Source organism: Peromyscus leucopus, chromosome 10 (assembly GCF_004664715.2).
Source record: "Peromyscus leucopus breed LL Stock chromosome 10, UCI_PerLeu_2.1, whole genome shotgun sequence".
In the NCBI taxonomy this organism is placed as follows: domain Eukaryota; kingdom Metazoa; phylum Chordata; class Mammalia; order Rodentia; family Cricetidae; genus Peromyscus; species Peromyscus leucopus.
In genome coordinates this window covers 33064262-33081936 of record NC_051071.1, presented here as the reverse complement: position 1 = coordinate 33081936, position 17675 = coordinate 33064262, and the positions used below count along the sequence as shown (strand labels likewise).

General features: G+C 43.9%; 1 protein-coding gene across 12 annotated transcripts in view; it reads left to right on the top strand.

Annotated features, from left to right (window-relative positions):
- The window catches only part of Ldb2 (LIM domain binding 2), a 345475-nt gene that overhangs the window by 325658 nt on the left and 2142 nt on the right, over window positions 1-17675 (top strand). For 3 of the 12 annotated variants that reach the window (XM_028865849.2, XM_028865859.2, XM_037209015.1), the window contains exons 6-7: window positions 11632-11755; window positions 12793-12944. In XM_028865849.2, the coding sequence (XP_028721682.1) occupies window positions 11632-11755; window positions 12793-12944 (276 nt within the window). Of the gene's footprint in view, window positions 1-11631; window positions 11756-12792; window positions 12945-15354; window positions 15498-17675 lie in introns of all 12 variants that reach the window. The other 9 variants (XM_028865858.2, XM_028865857.2, XM_028865855.2 and 6 more) reach the window with 6 other exon arrangements.

The window sequence follows — 17675 nt, the reverse complement described above, 5'->3', positions numbered from 1 at the left end:
CACATACTAGAAAAGATACCTCTGTCTACTAAGGGAGGTTTAGAGGGATACTACTGTTTTCCATGCTGTGCCAATGTCTCCCCAGGGGGGTTGGGCTCCCCTGCTCAGAGACTGAAGCAGCCAGTATTTGTCTTTTAGGATGTTTGATGCTTTTGTTTCACTAAAAAAACATTCAAATGCTAATTGGTGATGTTTCCCACGCCTTGCAACTGTGATGGAAGGAAACCATCTACCAGTCATATTCTGATTAAGCATTCATTCCTATGGAGGTTTGCAATGTTATCTGGACCTGTCGCCTCTTCTCGGAGACAAACTATGGCCTTGATTGCCCTGACCCCTGCCCTTCTGCCCATTGCAGCTCCTCCCATCAGGCCTTCCCTTGGAGCTGCTGGGACCCCAGTGTGGCAGTTTCCAGCACCAGGTTTGATGTGGCCTTCTAAAATGTATCCTTCAGCCTGAGATCTCTTCCAAGCTTGTTCTGGGCACCTTCTCATTTACCTGTTTCCACTTAAATACCAATTCTTTCTGATGGCCCTTCCTCATCCCTTCATCCTTTTAGACTATGTAGTGGTCTTAGTTCCTTTTCAATTGCTTTGATAAAAGCACCATGACCAAGGCATCTTGCAAAAGAAAGAGTTGATTTGGGCTAATGGTTCCAGAGGGTTGGAATCCATCAGGGCAGGGAGGAGGGTGGGGTCAGGCAGCAGGAATGGTGACTGGAGCAGAAGCTGAGAGCTTACATCTTGAATCAAAAACACAAAGCAAGACACTAAACTGGGAATGGCAGGTGACTTTGAAACCTCAAAGCCCACCCCTAGTGACATACTTCCTCCCACAAGGCCACACTTCCTACACTTTCCAAACACCATCAACTGGGGCCAAAGTGTTTCAGTAACCAAGACTATGGGGAACATTTATCACTCAAGCCACCTAGCGGTCCATTTGGAAAGGCACGGATCCCCTGTGTCTCCCTCTAACACAGAGTAACTGAGTCCTCTGTGGTCACCATCAGGTTCCTAGTGCTCCTCTTTCAGAGCACACAGAGAGCCTCAAAAAATCCATGAGATGCATGCTGGATTTAGCTCAAGTCACTATGGTTATGATGTGGATGGTGTGGATCTAGGCCATTTTGATGGTGAGCTCCTTATTTGTTTTTTTTTTTTTTTTTTCTTTGACATGGTGTCATAATCATGTGCAAGTATTGGTTCATTTCCCTCCATGAACAGATTGCTTAGTGCTCAGAGATATAAAAGAAAAACCTAAGTAAAGATGAGGCCACAGGCCAGTGGTCTAGTATTTTACATTATAGTAAGGGAGTCTATCACAGTTCAGTGCTATCAGCGTTGTGTGTCATCTCAGCCAGGCTGTTGGTGTTGCTGTGAAGGTATCTTGTAGATGTGGTTCACCCATTCAGTTTAAGTGAAGCTGATTACCCTCCATTAGATGGATGAGCCTCATTCACTGAAGACTTTAGGAATGAGAAGAAAGGCTTCCCAGAGAAGAGAGCATTCTGTCTCAAGACCACACTCATACATCCATACATCCTCTGTTTCTCTTTAGAACCCTAATTCAGTGACAACCCATGAGTGAGTGTCTGCTAGAGTAAACATAGCTTTCATTGTCAGACCCCTGACTCAACAGAAGCCACAGCAACTGATCAAGAAGAACTGTTGGATCGCACCTGAAAGTTGCGCGTGCCCCTGTAGACCCAGACAACACTGCTTGGGAGTCGGTCGATGATAGAGCAGAGGCTTCTTTTCCATTTTGGAAACATCTAGACACCATGCTGAGAACCCAGATGCTGCTAGAGCAACTAGATGACGTCAGAACACACTGTATAAAGGGCAGACATATTGGCAACCATTCTATCATTAAAATCTAACTTTCAGGGTGTGTGTGTGTGTGCGCGTGTGTGCGTGTGTTCGTGTGTGTGTATGTGTGTGTGTGTGTGTGTGTGTGTGTGTGTAAATATACACAGGCATATGTACATACACACATTTACATGTAAGGCAAGAAATATCTGTAAAATTTTAACAGATATGTCCTGACAGGTTTGAACTGTACTCTGTGAAAATATGGGCATCCTGATGTGGTTATTCCTCAGCCATAGTAAGTACTTTCCATATGCTAGGACTTGGTCGAGTACATTGTTGCTTTTTTTAAACTTATGTAGTTGGTGAGGTTCCAGTGCTCTACCAGCTTTGACAGTGGAGAAACCACAACACCAAGAGACTCAGGACTTTCCTCAAGGTCACCCATTTATTAGGTGCTGGAATTTAAAAGCAAGGCAATGCATCACCACACCATACACATGAAGCTCCAAACACCCGCTAAGTCATCCCTTACTCTTTTGCATATTGCTGAATGTCTTATAAACCATGTAGGTGAAGCAAAGTCCACCCAGGAAAAATCAAAATTCATAGTGGGCAATTTACTAGAGAGATTTTATATGGAAAGTTGATTATAATAATACTAGCCTACACAAGCAGCCAGAGGAAGGTGAGCCAGCCCTAGGACTGCCAATGTCACTCCTGGACTACAGGCACAAAGGCAGGCAATGCTGCTGTCAGACTGATGAATAGAAGCTGGACGTATAGATCATGGTCCTGGGTGCTGAGAGCTGCTGCAGAAGTGACCTGTGCTTCAGACAGCCTGTTCACTTATACTTAGTTTTTAAAGGACATAATAGAGTCCTTCAAATTTTCGAGTTCACCTGGAAATTTAGAACATGATCCCGGGAACAGGATCTTTGCAGATGCAATGAAAGGATCTCAACATAAAATTATGCTGGATTTCAGATGTACCCTCAACCCAATGACGGGTGGCCTTCTAACATGAGGAGATGACGCAGAGTCACACACGGTGAAAGGGCATACGGTGAGCAGGGGCAGAGGCTGGGAAGGCAGAGTGACAAGACAGGAGCACCAAAGATGCTGGCGTTATCATTATCATGAAAGCACAAGGGTTCTTCGCCAGTGCTTGGAAGAGCAAAGCCCTGCTTGCCCCTGGCTCCCAGACTTCCAGCCTCCAGCCCTGAGAGAATATATCTCAGTAATAGTAAGCCCATGGTCTGCACACCTCAGACCCAAAGTCCTAGGAACGGACCTCGCTTTGATCCCCAATAGACCAAACCTTACTGGAAGCCACTTGGGAAATAACACCCAGGATCTGCCTCCCTGACGCAGGGCTGGAAGAGAAAGCACTAAACCATGTAGAAAGGTGACCTGAACATTACAGAGGATGTCCATGCCAAAAGATCCCACAGATAAATTATGACCATGGGAAGGGAAAGAAAGGGGATCTTGATTCTCCCTCCTTTTCCCCCCCATGCTTCATGGGTCTAAGGGATGCAGCATCTTCAGGGGCTGCCTAGGTTCAGCAAAGCAGCCAGACCACACCTCTTCTGGGTGAATTGGAGGCTCTATCAGTAGCCTCAGTGGTCAAGTGGTAGCAGCCTTCAAAGTGAGATCAAGAATAGATATTGAAATATTCAGTCGGGTGACTCTGGGGGGAAAAAAAAGGTCCCTTTAAGGCCAGAGTGGCAGCTGCTGTCTTGTGAAGCAGCCACTACTACCACCTCCCCTCCCTAATAGCAGCAGCCCCCAGTATGAAGGGCCCATTGGATAAGATAACTTGCATGAATAATCAATTGAAAAAACAATTGAAAAAAGGCAAAGCCTCTCCTGGTTGAAGCTTCAGATAAAAAGGAGGATATTTTGAATTTGACAACCAATCTACCTTTAATCCTATCAGGAAATAAACTCAAATCATAATCTGATGTTTGGAATTGCATAGCTTGGGAGGCGAAGTTATTTCCTCTGCTGGCTGTTTTTCCTCTCTAGGCAGTGTGGGTGTGGGGACCAGTGTCTGTGACTCATTCTCATCTGCTGCTGGTGGGCAACTGTTTGCTTTTTCTTAGCTTTGTTTTGCCTCTTTTTTATTCTTTTAAATTCCATACATTATCTTTTTCTAACGTGTTTTTAAATAATGTATTTCACAATTAGGAGCAACTCGTTGAAGAATATTTTGTAATGACTCCCTACACCTTCCTAATAGACCTTTCTAGTTGCACTTGAGCAAGAGGATGAGTCCCTAGGGAAAAGAACTGGGGTTTGTGGACTTCAGCCTCCTGTATCTATGCCTGAATTCTCCACTGGGCCGATTTTCAGACCTTGGTTAGTAAAATGTCAAGCACTGATTAACACCCCCTTGGGATTAATACACAAAGACCTTCTAAGTCCCTGAGAGACCATGTGATTAGCTTCACAGAGTAGCTTACCAACACCAGGGTGTATCATTCCCCTGGCTCCAAAGGGACATCTGCAAAGAGAATTCTTCATAACAGCAATGTCCATCTTTTGAGTACTTGACTTGTCCCCCCACTCTGCAACAAGAGCTTGGCATAGCTCCTTCAAGCCATCTAATATGAGTAGCATGTTTTCCCAGTTGCAGATGAGGAAACAGATTCAAGGAGTCTAAAATTCTTGGGCAAGAACACACAATTAGTAAATGGCAGATGTGGGGGATTTGACCTAGGTCAATCTGAGTCTAAGGCCTGAGTCCATTCCAACATCTGTCCACTTTATACAGATTCATGCCACATGCAAAGAGCTAGAGATGGGTGATGAAAGACTTTGGATTCTGTACTTACCAGCAATATAAGCCATTCATGTTCATGTTCCTGTTTACAGGTAAACAGAACATCAGTTAAAAGTTAATAGGGCAGTGATGGAGCCAGACAAACTCAGCCGAATCTTTCTCTTATCCTTCAGAAAGCTCTTACCTTAGCAGCATGCACATAGTCAAAGCCATCATTATTAGCTCTGGATGACTTACTGGCTCTGGGTCTGAATTTCCTCACCTGGAAAAGCAGCCCAAGAGGTGACAAAGGTTAATGATAAAATCAGCATGTGTAAGGTACATACTCCAGGGAGAGACTTAGACCAGGTACTCCAAAGCTATCACTAATTTATGACTCAACAAATATTTACTGTGTTAAATAAGAAGAAAAGTAAAGTATACCTTGCCATAGAGACAAACACGAACAACTCCACGAGAAAAAGAAAATCCCCATGCCCATGTAAATATTGGAATTATAGAAAATAATAATAGTAAGTGTCATCGGGGCAAAGAAGAATCTTGCAGCGGGGTTGCTCAGAGACAGCATGGGATTTGAGTTGGACCTGCAATGATATTGGAGGTGCAGGCTAGTGTGAGTCAGGTGTGGTTTGCAGAGCAGAGCTAGGGTCAACAGCAAAGCCCTACTGGTGCACAGGAAGATAAAGAGATTTTTTTCATTGCAAATCAACTGTGTTACTAAGAGCCTTGTCTAGTTCATCTAACTTTTTTTTGTTTATAAAAGCAAATCATTCTCAATGAAAGAAACAGTGAATTGGGTGGTGATCTGCTTCTGCTCCTGCACTGCCATGGAGAGGTGACAAGTCAATCTTGCCTCCTTAGGATAGTAGTGTTCAGAGTAAGAGCCAACAAACTTTCTCGAAGTGGCAAGAAAATTAATGGTTTTGTGCTTGTGCACCATATGGACTTGGTCCAACTGTTCATCTTTGTTATAGTACACAATCTTTGTTATAGTACACAAGAGCTAGAGAATAAAGAATGGCCAGATATGGCACATTGTTTCTCAACATCTGTTTTTCATGACTGGAAAGAAGGGAGGAAGGTTTATAGGTAAGAAAAAAGCCTACACAGAGGCCTGAGGAAGATGTCCACCTAGCATCCTTGCGAAGACCTGGATATAGAGTAGGTAGAAACTAGGGTGCTGGCTCAGTGGGTAACTCACTTGACACACAAATGAAAGGACATAAGTTTGAATCCCCAGCACCACATAAAAGAGCTCAATGTGGGACCAGTGAGATAACTTAATGGACAAAGTTGTTTGCCACCAAGACTAATGACCCAGAATACAGATGATAAAAGGAGAGAACTAACCTCCACAAGTTGTCTTTGGATCTCCACCCAAGTTCAGTGGCTCACAACATACATAGTGCTCTTATGATAAAATAGGAGGCAGGCTTATGAACCAGCTGGCATGCCATATGCAACAACCAACAACAGAGAGAGAGATCAATCATGCTTCAAACAAAACTGGAAGGTGAGAACCTATACCTGAGGTTGTCCTCTGTCCTCTACACATGGGCCACAGCACATTGCAAATACACCTGCACTCACACAAATACATTCATACATACATACATACATACATACATACATACATACATACACACACATACACACAGGGAAATATTATTTTAAGGTGTGTTACTTTTGTTTATGTTGCATTGTTTAACTCTGTGAAGCTGTGTTACTTTGCCTGTCTAAACACCTAGTGGTCAATAAAGAATTGAATGGCCAATAGCAAGGCAAGAGAAAGGATAGGCAGGGCTGGCGTCAGAGAGAAGATAGAGAAGGAGAAATCTGGGAGGAAGGAAGTAGCCAGAGAAGGAGGAGAACATCAGGGGACAGCCACCCATCTATACAGCAAGCCACAGAGTAAGAAATAATGAAAGACATGGAGAAAGGTAAAAGCCCAAAGGCAAAAGGGAGATGGGATAACTTAAAGTTAAGAAAAGCTGGCAGGAAACAAGCCAAGCTAAGGCTGGGCATTCATAATTAAGAATAAAGCCTCCATGTGTGACTTATTTTGAAGCTGGGTTGTGGGCCCCCCAAAAGAGCAAAAACAGCCAACAACATTTTGGCATTGCAACGTAGAGCTAGAGTAAAAGAAAATCTAACACACACACACACACACACACACACACACACACACACACACACGCGCACGCGCGCGCGTATGTATGTATATATATATATGTATGTATATATATGTGTGTGCATGTGTGTGTGTATATATATATACATATATATCTCCCAAAAATAGATTTAAAAAAAGAATAGATGGTTCACAACCAAGTGTTATTCAAAAAGGATAAGATTCAAATGTTGGTGGTAGTACCAATCACGTACTGACTCCAGGACACCAGCTTCATTGTAGCTCAAGGCCAACACCGACAAGTGCCACTTGCTTCCTCAACTCTGTAGAGGAATTGCACCAGATGAGCGTGAGTGTGCAGCTGAAGATAATCAGAATCCTCTGGGAGAGCCATCAGATGAAGAAGAAACAAAGTAAAATAACACACTATCCACCTTTGCTAGGCTCGGAATCTTGAGACTTACCCAAGTCCCCCCATGCCCAGCCAGCACAGACATATGCATTTGGGTCGGGCATTCTGCACTGAAGAGGCAATCAGTCATTTATTGGATGAATAGATTGATTACTTCTAAGCCCACAGGACTGTGCCTGATTTGTCTGCTACTGACAAATGACTCCTTGCTGTTAATCTGGCCTCAGTATCTAGCCCATCCATCCATGCATCCATTCTTTCAGCAATTCCCCCACATCAGAATCCCACAAAGTCAGAAGAGAAGCGTGCAGAGCAAGCCTAGCTTACACTCTCACTAAATCTATAAACTGGCATCCTTTGGGCTTTTTGAGGAATATGCAGTGACTTTCTCTAGGTTCCTAACTGGCCTAATCAGCCTCACATGTTGAAAGCCTTCATATTCAAACATATTCAAAGCCTGGTCTCCTCTTGAGCCTTGACGGTCCAACCCTTTCCACAGCTGCCTAAGATTGCAGGAAGTAGGGTATAGTACCACTGTAGGAGACAAAATTAAGCTATAGCCCTGCATGCTGCTGCAGATGTTGCTACAGACATGTTGGTTGTTACCTTTCTTTTCATGCACTGGGAACTTGGTAGCAGGTGCAACTTTGCTCTAAAATTGTTCTTCCAAATCAATGATATTGTATTATTATGCTAAGTTCAATCTATTTGTGTGTGTGTGTGTGTGTGTGTGTGTGTGTGTGTGTGTGTGTGTGTACATGCAGCATAGGAAAAACAAGCCATTGTGGTCTGGCTCATACTTTAAAAAGAAGAATGTTCGTTCACCTAGAGTCAGTGGGTGAGACTATGGTCAATTCAACAACTTTCAAACCAGATTCTCAAGATGTTCTAAAACATCCAAAAGAGCATGGATCACAACTCCAAGAATTGGTTAGGTCCAACAGATACCTACTTCCCCAACCATCTTCCTGATCTTATATTGTAACAGTCACAGGGCTTTATGCTGCTGGGATGTGATGCCTTGCTGCTGAGGAGATGAGCTCTTATCTGAGGTAGCTCTGCCACCTACAGCACACAGCCCTGCAAAGCCACTGTCAGCATAGCAGACAGGATGGCTTATCTACATACATGAGAAAGGGGTGGGCCTGCTTTTCCAGCCCAGGACCTCTCCACTGTTAAGAGAGGGCTGTGAGGATTCTTGATTAGCATGCAGAGATACAAGCTTTGTTGGGGTGGGTTTCAGTGATAGAAAGATATTGTCACATTAAAGTGGAAGAGAGAGATTTTAAGGATTAGCTTCTGAAAAAAAAAATATCTCCCAATATCCAGAGGAGAGGCACTGTAAAAAAAAAAAAAAAAAAAAAAAAAAAAAAAAAAAAAAAAAAAAAACTGTGTTCACAGTTCTTATGGTAAGTGTAGCTCTCCCAATCCATACCCTGGTTGATGCTGGTCACCCTTTCTGGTCATCTTTCCCATCTAGCCTGTCATGTAATGAAAAATAGTTTTGTCAAAAGGAGGTGATTTCCTGAGACACTTGAACTGTGAACCCAGGGTAGATTTCTTAATCTGTTTAAATCATGTCTAAGGGAACAATACATTCTTGAAGGACAGAAGGTTATTCTCATCTTTTGTGTGTGTGTGTCCCCAACACAAGAGCCTAGCTCCTGACAGCCGAGTGAGAAGCTCAATGAATGTGTGTTGATGTCAAGAAATGAAGTGTGGTGTGCTTCCTAACAATCATGTCATAATACTCGCAGCACTGAACGCTTGTGTGTGAGACACATTACCTCAAATTCTCACAGTACAAGGCGGGTATCTGTTTTGCAGATGGAATGGAAACCCAGAGCTATCCAGCAGCATGTCAAGGATAGACACCTAACAACAGTCAGATTCCATAGTGAGACTTCCCAGTTTGTTCTGCTCCCCTGTATCTTTTATAATCATCATGATTGCATGTGTAACAAAAAGAAATGAATTAAAGGAAAATAATCTGAAAAGCTTTCCTCTTTTATTTCTTTTTGTTTGAAAACAAAACAAAACAAAACAAAAACTGTTTTCCAGTCTCTGAGATTTCTCTGAAAGATTTTCTTGCCAAAATCATGACTGCAAATGCCTCTGAGTCTGCCTGAATGTGACCTGGCTCTGCTCTGAGGGGTGACTGGCTCTCAGATCTGCAAGTAGAGACCATTGCAACATCTTTCCAAGAATGCATTCTGCATATCCTTCAAATCCCAAGAAAGAATTCTTAATAGGAAAATGCACACATGCAGCCTGATGTTGGAACAGAGTTAATTGCAAGAGAATTCTGTCACTTTTACTGATTTCTCTTTACTGGCATTTTAGATTTCAAAGGGGACCTAAATTAAGTATGAAGGTGTGCTAGACTGAAGATCTAACAAGAAAATCAGGCTCATATAACTTTGGAGATCTATAATGTTGTTTACCCAAGAGCCAGGAGGGAGACTTTGTCATTTCTATGCTAGACACTGTGTGTATGTTGCTCAGGCTTCAAAATCTCCTTTCTTGGGGCTGGAGAGATAGCTCGGTGGTTAAGAGCCCTGGCTGCTCTTTCAAAGGACCCAGGTTTGATTCCCATTACCCACATGGCAACTCATAACTAACTGCAACTCCAGTTCCAGGGGATCAGACCCCTTCACACAGACATACATGCAGACAAAACATCAATGTACATTAAATAAATATGTTTTTAAAAAAATTATAAAAAATACCCCTTCTTCCAAAGAAACTGGAAGATGTTTACAGGAGACCCTTAAATGGGGTTAGTGAATTTAGCAAATTTGTCATTAACAAGTCAGATCTCTCCAGGTAAAGTTCATCTTGATCCTACTTAGACTTGCAGAGGGAACTCTGAAAGGTGGAGGAAGTGAGGAAGGAATGGACAGAAACTGTAAGCAGGGCAGAGCAGTGTGTTCACTTGGGAAGCCCAGACTCTGTGGGGCAGACGACCTGGAACTCTAGTAGGAAGTTATTGACTTATATGCAAGTAAGCAGTTTTACAATGTGTACTCAGGACCACACAGGCAGACTCTGCGAGGAGAAAGGATTGAGCATCAAAGTCTGTGTTCTCAGTAGTCGGACCTTGTGGTTCTGATGGAAGCATTCCTTAGACTGTTCTTTGGGCCTGGAACTTTCTTGTGGTCTTTCTAAGAATTACTCTATAGATGCACCTGTTCCTTGGAGCCAAAGCTGGGACACAGAGATAAAAAGCAAAATGTCAGCATTCCAAGAATCTGTGACCTAGTGGGAAGGAGGCTTGGAAGCAGAGGGCTGCGAAGGCAGCATAATCCTGTGAAGCAAAAAGTGCTGGATGCAATGGGAGAGTCAGAGGAACACTGCAGCTTACATAGGGAGATGGGGGCGCGGGGCAGGTAACAAACACCTTCTCTACATCTTTAAGGGTGGGGCAGGCGTTAGCCAGAAGTCTCGGAACAGAAAGCCTTTTAATGGGGGAGATGCTGAAGGTGAGGGCTGATGTAAGGCAAGAGGTGGTAAGGAAAGCAAACAGAAACCAAGGGCTGCAAGTATGCCTTTCCTAAGGCAACCATGACTAGCACTGGGGCAGGCATATGCTGATATTTGCATCACTGTAGCCCCCAACTGTGATGGATAGTTCATTCCAAGTCACAGGCTTTGTCCTAGTAGGTTCTCAGGGCCGGGCTGTTCTGACATGCCTACAATCAAAGGAATCTGAAAAAGTCTGCGGTCATCCGAACTGATTTTGTCTTTTTGTTTCATTCAATCTTTGTCATCAGATGCTTTGGACCAAAATAAAGCTGAAAAACTAGATAAAGGAGGTGACAGGGTGACTAAATGTTGAGTCAAGGTAAATTCTCCTACATAAAGCGGCTACAAACATGTCACTCACACGATCTTCATGGGTAAAATAGAAATAAAAATGAGCACATGAATAAAATCACACACAGTATTCGTTATCTGCCCTTATGAGAATAGGCATCAAGAAGCGTCACCTTGTTCTGCAAAGTTCAAGAGATGCATTTCCCACCGGATAACCTGTATTAACCAGCGCTGGAATGCCCAGAGTGAGGTTATGCAAACAAGAAGAGCAGCCAGAAGCCAAGCTGAAGTCAGAGCAGTGCGATCCACGGAAGAGACTTTTCCTTTACCCAGGGAGAGGCCTCTGCATTCATTACAGAGCTGTAATGCGTCCAACCCCAAGTCTGTACAGGAGTGTGTGTGTGTGTGTGTGTGTGTGTGTGTGTGTGTGTGTGTGTGTGTGTGTAAATCACATTCAGCTGTAATACCATGTTATAAATGATACTACATTAAGTGGGCATAATCAAGTGTGGGTAATATTTCTTTCCCTTCAAATGTACATAGAGAAAATCAAAACCAGGGGAAAAAAGAAAAAAGAACCCTTAAGCTGTCTAATGGGTTCCAGCTGTTGGAATTATTATTGCAATTAATATGATTAAGTGGCAGAACATGGGTGACTTTGAATTCCTTGCAGTTGTGTGTAATACTGGAGCCAATGCAGGAACTGATGTCGAGACACAAAACCTACAACCTCAGTCCCAGAGACTGCCTGAAGACCTGCCTGTTTCAGAAGTGGCAGCGGATGGTGGCCCCGCCAGGTATGCGTTCGTTCCTCACTGTCTTTGTAAATATGCTCTCAGAGGGTCTGGGGCTGAAAGGCTACCAGAAGGAAGAAGATGATGATGATACATTCGTCAGGGAGGGTTGGTTGCCAAGAGTATCCCAAGCATGATTTGGGGTATAAGTATGTAAAACTCTCTAAAGATACATTTATTATGTGTATATGGATGTGTCAGCATGGTACAGCATTGGATATATCTTAATACAGAACAAAGAGATAACAAGGAAATGAATAATCCCTACCACACATCACCATGGATCACATTTCCCCAGTAAATAGTTGTCCCATTCAAACCCCAAATATCTTTCACTATTTGAATATGCCTTTCTTGAAGAAGCCTAGTTTCCCTCATTTTCTTGTTACACCATACTGAAACATTCTTTCTAAGAATCTTGAAGTTAATAGGCAGCGTTTATTAAAGACCAGAGTCCAAACCATGGGGTGTTCCTACACACCCGAGAAGCCCCAATCTCACCAAGGCTGAGGCAACCAAGAATATCAAGGTATAAGAGACAGGTCACTATGAGACAGGGATACAGTAGGGTGAGTGTTGCACACAGCTTTGACAGCCACTGGCTGCAGTTAATACTTTGCTGACACCTTGCATCTTCTGAGGTACCTAGGGGTCCTTGCTTCCTTTGTTACAAAGAGAAAAAGTAGGCTAGCTCATAACTTTTCTACTGGTAAAAATATTTCATATTCAATTATGAAAGTAGTACCTGTAGCTTGCTCCTACAGTACTATTAGTGAATTACAGATACATAATTAGGCTGAACAATTAAATGAAAATCATGTCATAGCTATGTGCAGAAGAAAAGAGTTTCACCAATTTTGTGTTAGAAATAAATCAACCATTTTCTTTTATTGTTATTTTTAGATTACTCAAAAATGGGGACATTTTAAATAGCTCTCTTTTCAATGTGTAAAAAGGGCACCATTGGGCGGACAGCATGCTTAGGGTTGCCTCATATTCTTGCCCTGGAGCCCATCCCTCTTCCCCTTTCCCTCTTACAGCAGAACCCACAAGGCAACCAACCACCAAACGGAGAAAAAGAAAAAACTCCACGAGCAGCACTTCGAACAGCAGTGCCGGGAATACCACCAACAGTGCCGGCAGCAAGAAGAAGACCCCAGCCGCGAGCCTGAGCCTGTCCAGTCAGGTACCTGTAAGTCTCACTTTGCTTTTAGGCCTAGAGCCTTGCCTTTTCTCTTCACCCAACTCAGGGGGCTGGGATTCCTCTCTGCAACTGAGAAAAAGAAAAAGAAAAAAAAAAAGAAGGGTTCTGGGTAGTTTGGCGGTGGGGGAAGGAGCACGGCAGAGACAGGGTGGGACAGGTCAAGAGGTACGAATCCTGCCATGGTAACATCCCCTGCGAACGAGGAATTAGGAGGGAATATTAAGAGTCCATGCTGTGATGGGACCTGAATTAAAAAGCCATCAGAGTCACTGACAGGAGATATGGCACTCAAGGTTTAATTAAAGCATCACTTAGCAGCATGCCTTGTGGCGTATTAAGACCTCTCAGCTGCAGCCTTGGAGACTCAATATGCCCCTGGAAACTGGTCCCCTGAGCTCGGGCCCCATACTGTAATTTGCCTGGGTCATCCCAGCATGGGCCTCCCTCATATTTAAGAGCCAGGCAATTAGCTTGCAGCCACTAGACGTGTAGCTCAGTAAACTCTTGTGTGGCACATCACCAGCTCAGGTAGAGCCAGTTCCCGGTTTGATCTCACCTCCTTTGACCCCTGACCTCTTCCTTTCATTTCTGGGGGGCAGGGGTTGGATGAAACCTTGAAACTGAGCATTGAAGGTAGGGTCAGAAGAGAGTAGACTTCAAGGCTTTCTTCATCGCTGGTTGACTCTTCTCAAACTGACATGGCCTTTCCTGACCCCAAATTCTCATTGCAATATTAGACTGTCACTTTCAAATACTCCCACTCTCACAAACACCTGCTGCCACCACTTGCCAGGGTTCCTTATGGGTTCTCTACCCATGCTCATGACTGTCACCAGGCATTTGACTCTGTTGAATCCTGACCCTTCCTTGACACTGTGACTCTGGAGGTATGCCTCTCCCATGTTGTAGCTTCCTTACTCTTTCCACTCACTCTCTATCTGTTGTCCTCGCCAGCCTCTTTCTGATCCTGCTTCATCTCTTTCCATAAGAGTAAACTTTTGTCCGGAAATTCCCCACTTGCAAATGTGCCTCTCTAATCTGACCCTCACCCACTTCTGATTGGTCAGTTCTCTTTAGACAAACCCAGAGCTCAAGGACCACCTGAGTCTCCGGAATTCTTCCTGTCTTCCACAAACTGGAGCATGGTTTGCATGTTCACTGCCTTAGAGAGAAGGGGTTAGTAGAAATGACAGCCACCAGACATAGAGGGATCGTTTGAATTATTATCCTCAAGTAATACAATGAGTTTCCAAGCAGTCCTTTATTTTCTGAATAGACCTTTGCAGTCACCATATCTGATGGTCAGAGAGAAAATGTCAGCAGAGAAAAATCCATGCTTTTGTATTAAGGCACCAAAGAGCTGTACCTGCTCCTTGTTACTCCTGAATGTGCCTGGAGAATAGAGAAAACGCCCCCATCTAAATAAATGGACTGAAAATGTCCACATACGTAGCCCACGTATTCCTCTAGTCCTGGGTTTAGAAATTAACATCCATTAGGTTCCTCTAGCAAACAAAGAAAATGGGCTTCAGAGAATTCTGGAACCATGGTGTTGCTACTGAAAAGTATGGATACTGAAGGAATTTAGCTCGGCTCAACAAGCATTCTCTAAGATCCTACTATATGCGATACTATGCAGGGTAATAACAACCCTGAGATTAAAAAGCATTTGAAAACAAAGCCAAGGAAGCCCTGTCATAAAGGAGCTCATTACTTAACTTGGGCTTGACCAAGAAGTTCCCTCTTTCATGCCAGCACACAGAGCACCATGCTGAGAAGGATTCTGGCAGGTAGTGTTTGGTAGGCCATCCATTAGTGATGTCTGCCATGAGTGTGAAAATGGAGAGTAAAAGCATACCTTATGTATTTTGTCATACCTGGTCTGGGTGGAATCATTTCAACTTTAACAAGTCCGTAAGTTTTTCTATTCCACAATCCTCCTATCCTCTAAGCCAAGAACTGCATTTAGGTAGAGGATCTCTACATTTGGGAGTTTCCATGAGTGTGAATTTTGTGTGAGCAAGGCACCACTAAATAGAAAGATGAATATCAGTAGTGTCCCTGTACCATGCATTTTAAGGTGTTTTCATTAAATGGAACTTGCAGACGACTGAGAGAAGCAAGGAAGAGAATCAGGTTTTGAAAATGTGCAGACCCTTAAGTGTCTTCAAGTTCAATGCATTTTAAACAAGAGTGACCACATCTTTTTAACCGCTTGCTATTGAATCAACATCATCTTATTGTTTGAATAGAAATGATCTGCAGGCATCAGCTGCCTGGTCCAAAGACCACAACTCTGGCCTGCAGAGATTCTGCACCAACAGTGTATGTGTGCGAGTGTGTGTGTGGCCAGGGCTAGGGTTTAATCCTTGGATTCTGCTTCTCACTTCATGAGCAGGGGCTAGGAGCCATCCCGAACTGCAGCCTCAACCCTGGGAGGGATGGAGACCTGTGTCATTCAACAGCAGTGACCCCTTCTGGCCAATTTAAGGAGAAGCATTGAGGGGCCCTGAAAGGAGTCACTTCCAGTCCTCCTCAGAGGTTGGTGGTCCTTGCACGGGGGATTAGTGAGAAGTTGTGAAATGGGCAAAAGCTGGTGGCACCTCCGCACTCCCAGCTCAGGAGCAGAGGTCAGCCTCATGGGGAACCAAGGGTATGTGGGCTACTCTCAGATGGATTCCTGTGCCCCCAGGGGGTCACAAAGGCTGGAGATGGGAAGGAAATTCACTCTCACTACTGAAGTGGGATTTTCAGGACATGGGGGTGGGGATTTGCATTTCACATTCACCCTAGCTAGCAGCAGCCTGGAATGTACAACATATCTCCACTTACTTTGTATGACAAGTAGAGACAGCCGGAGCAGAGCAGCACTGTACTTTCGTAAAGGTTTGAAAGGAACTAAATAGAAACGTTCATATAACTCTATAAGTGGCCCCAAGCATCATGTGCATATGAAGCCTAAAGTTCTTTTTATAGGTAACCACCTGTCAGTCAACTAAGTCACACACACACACACACACACACACACACACACACACACACACACACCAGTTATGCTTCTAATTAAGAATACTTTTAGAATAGCCAATAAAGCCAATGTAGAAGCTCCCTGAAACTCAGAGGTTTACAAACACCTGTGCCTGGGCATCTTTTCCAGCTATTTCTAGTGTGTGTGGGTGAAGTGGGGCTCTCCCCATATGACAAGCCTACGCTAGAGCCCCACTGGAGTGACTCAAACCACTACGTGCCTATTGTTTTTTCTTGCATGAATGTCATTTTCTAATGCAGAGAACACATCTGCAATGCGGGGGACTTTCCTTCTGAAGTCACACTTAAGTCGGCCACTCCTCCCATTTCCCCTCTGCTTTTCCAAGCACCTGTCACTTCTTCATACTCTTTCAGCTTCTCCCCATGGCCTTGGAATCACAGTACTAACCCAGACCCACGCGGTTGGTTCTATGGCCCTGTCCTGCTCGGTGACACGCAATGCATGTTCCCTCCGTCCTTCTAAGTGTGTTCATTAATCTTCATGCTATGCTCTGCCAGTCTTTCCCTCCCTATTCTTTCAATCTCCCTTTTGTTCTTCATCATAAGTACAGCCTCCTAATTGCCTGTACCTAAGTGACACTTTTTTATCCTCAGACTCCTGTGAGTGAAATGGTAGCCTCTCAGCTAACTGAATAATTTTCACAAGTCTGTGCGGTGTCTACATTCCATCTAAAACCACGTGGTCCCTCTTCCCAGTCAGAAAGGCAGTGTCTATTTTGCATCTCATCTTAAGAGTCCTCATGAGTCTCCTTACATGTCAGTGTCATTTCTGGCTCTCCATTGCCTAGTCAACACTTTCTTGGAAGCACCCAGTTCAGAATCTAGCCAGTACCCTTAGCAGCAGCAGCATTGCTGAGTTAACCAAGCTCACATTTTATGTATTTATTCCACCTGGGCCATTTCTCCTTAAAACCTACCAGTTCACAAGAATGACTAGTCAGAAAACACAGTGTGGGACCTGTTTATCATCTCATCCAAATAAAGAAAGGGGCAGAGAAGAAATAAACAAAACAGGGTTTTCCATCCCAGAGTAGACGAAGTACAAATTAAGGAGTTTGTTCAATGGACAGCTTCTTAGTTCTAGATGGTATCAGAAAATGTTGCGCCCTTCTCCAGAGTCTAGGCAAAGATCCCCAGGGTTAAAAAAAAATGCCCAGTGGTGAAACATTTTACTGAACTAACTTCCCCGTGAAAAGCTGCACACCAACACTACAAGACAGCTAGCCTAGTGAGACTTTTGGCTGCTTCCTAGAGGCTGAGAGCAACTCACCCTCCTCAAGCCCTGAACCTTTAAGTAAATGCTGCTCAGATCCTCCCCCAGAAGAATCTACCTGACAAATAGCCTGTCCCACACCTGGGTCATCACCCGCTTTGAACAAAGAAGCTGGAGCTGTGTCTTGTGTGTATTCCTACCCCTACCCTGGGCCCGGGCTTTTCCAGCTGTGGCTTCTACAGGAGCTCCCAGCTACAGTAGGTGGCTTTCTTGTTTGCATGGAAGGACAATTTGTACTTAAAGGAGTGATTACTCGGATTCTTCTTGCACACCCCCATCCCTGATGACTACCAGCTCCATTGGTGTAATTATAATTAGCTTGCTCTTCATCTTTCTTTTATGGTACCAGCTGGACAGACTGGTTCTCTTTACTGCCCAGATTGGTAGCAGGGTTGCCT